A 2,187-nucleotide genomic window follows, 5' to 3' on the forward strand; every position below is an offset into this window, starting at 1 on the left:
AGCGGAGGAGCCTGATGTGGGGCTAGATCCCACAACTCCGGGATGACGCCCTGAGCCAAAGGCAGACGCCTAACGACTGCGCCACCCAGGCGCCCCTCAAACTCAGTTCTAAGCTCTCCAGCTTAAATTATTTCCTGCCTCTTTCTCCCCTCTGTCTCTACCATGTAAGGTTGCTGGCGGTGATGACTCTAGCATATCTGACCCATGAGGTAGTAGGAGGAGTTGGAAAAGCTGAGTATTAAAGTTGATCAGTGGCTAATGACAAAACACGTAAATGTCATTAAAAAACACAGGATCTTTCCCAGTTTGAGGATTCTCAATGTAATTAAGCTTTAACTTACAGACAATGGGAAAATGGTAAACACTTGGAGCAAGAGCACAAAGGTGGTCTTCCCTGGAAAGAAAACTCATGCGCACATCCTTCAAAGTTAACAGGTGTTGTTTGGAGTCAGAAAAGCCTGGGGAAAATCCCTGCTCTAGCTCTTTAAGCTCTGTGATATAGAATGTTTTCAAACTTGTCTAAACTGGAGATTTCACCTGTAGAAGACAGGAAATTAATGGATCATTGTTATTATCAGTTCATGTAAATTCTCGCCTGTAGAAGAAAACATGTAGTATTTCTGCCAAATTCTGGCATCACACTTGGACCTTTTATTCGAGTTTGTTCCTTGCGTTTTCTCCTAGAGGTCTGGCAGGAGAACAACAAATAAGCAGCTGAAGAATGAGAAACCACACAGAACTACGAGAGTTCATCCTCCTGGGCTTGTCAGATGACCCACAGCTTCAGGGGGTGATCTTCGTCTTTCTGTTCATCACCTACATGCTCAGCATCACGGGGAACCTGACCATTATCACCCTTACCCTGCTGGATCCTCACCTCCAGACCCCCATGTATTTCTTCCTCAGAAACTTCTCCTTGCTAGAGGTTTCATTCACAACTGTCAGCATACCCAAGTTCCTGGGCACCCTGATTACAGGAGATAAAACCATTTCCTTTAATGATTGCATGGCTCAGTTCTTTTTTTTCATTCTGTTGGGAGTCACTGAATTTTACCTTCTGGCTGCCATGTCCTATGACCGTTACATTGCCATCTGCAAACCTCTGCATTACATGACCATCATGAATCCCAGAGTCTGCATACTCCTTGTCTTCTCTTCATGGCTGATTTCATTCTTAATCATATTCCCTGCGCTCATCTTGCTCTTAAACCTTAATTACTGTAAGTCTAATATTATTGACCATTTCACCTGCGATTATTTTCCCCTGCTACAACTTTCTTGTTCAGACACAAAGTTCCTAGAGATACTGGGGTTTTCCTGTGCTGTGTTTACTTTAATGTTCACTTTGGCATTAATAATTCTGTCCTACGTATATATCATCAGAACGATTGTGAGGCTTCCTTCTACCAGTCAGAGGACAAAGGCCTTTTCCACATGTTCATCCCACATGATTGTCATCTCCATCTCCTATGGCAGCTGCATTTTCATGTACATTAAACCCTCAGCAAAAGACAGAGTGTCTCTGAGCAAGGGAGTTGCTGTGCTGAACACCTCAGTAGCCCCCATGCTGAACCCCTTTATTTACAGCCTAAGGAACCAGCAAGTCAAGCGAGCCTTCATGGACAGGGCAAGGAAGATTGTATGTTTCTCAAGCAAATGAAATGCTATGGTGTCACAAATTAGACACACATATTGCATGGCAATTTAAAATACACAAATATGAGATCTGAGCAACTTCTTCAAATTAAAATGGCCTTTTTGTAATCCTTATTCATTCTTTCTTTCTACCTGTTTACAAGCATATTTAATATATTCCCTATTCAATTGAAATAACATCATGTGCCTTACTGGTTCCCGTTCTTCTGAACCCATTGTTAGTTACAACTTCTTGAACAATAATTATTTTAATTCGGAAAGTTGTACTTTGAGTTTTGTTTAGGAAAACAACTATCACCTGAAATGGAGGGGTTGTTGTATAAATATTGTTATGATATTTTCCTTATTCTATACAGACAACATAATTTTGTGATTTTCATTGATTATGGTCAGAAATCCCTTCCCCATCTTGCAGTTCCGCTAGGGAAAAAACAAAAAAAACCCTTCAAGTGTCATATGATTTTTTGAAAAATGTGAATGCTTTTATTTAAAAACCAAAAGATATTGCTCATGTAATAGAGTATGTCCATA

The 2,187-nt window shown here is 40.7% G+C and overlaps 1 protein-coding gene across 1 annotated transcript; it reads left to right on the top strand.

Annotated features, from left to right (window-relative positions):
- Positions 1-721: 721 nt before the first annotated feature.
- Positions 722-1,660, top strand: LOC123778891 (olfactory receptor 6C1). The gene has a single exon (XM_045776546.1). The coding sequence runs from the start codon at positions 722-724 to the stop codon at positions 1,658-1,660; it is 939 nt and encodes a 312-aa protein (XP_045632502.1).
- The last annotated feature ends 527 nt before the right edge of the window (positions 1,661-2,187 follow it).

Source organism: Ursus americanus, chromosome 25, assembly GCF_024610735.1.
Source record: "Ursus americanus isolate L20-20 chromosome 25, mUrsAme1.1.p, whole genome shotgun sequence".
In the NCBI taxonomy this organism is placed as follows: Eukaryota; Metazoa; Chordata; class Mammalia; order Carnivora; family Ursidae; genus Ursus; species Ursus americanus.

Coding starts and splice junctions, on each gene's coding strand:
- LOC123778891 (XM_045776546.1), top strand. CDS start 722: ATGAGAAACCACACAGAACTACGAGAGTTCATCCTCCTGGGCTTGTCA.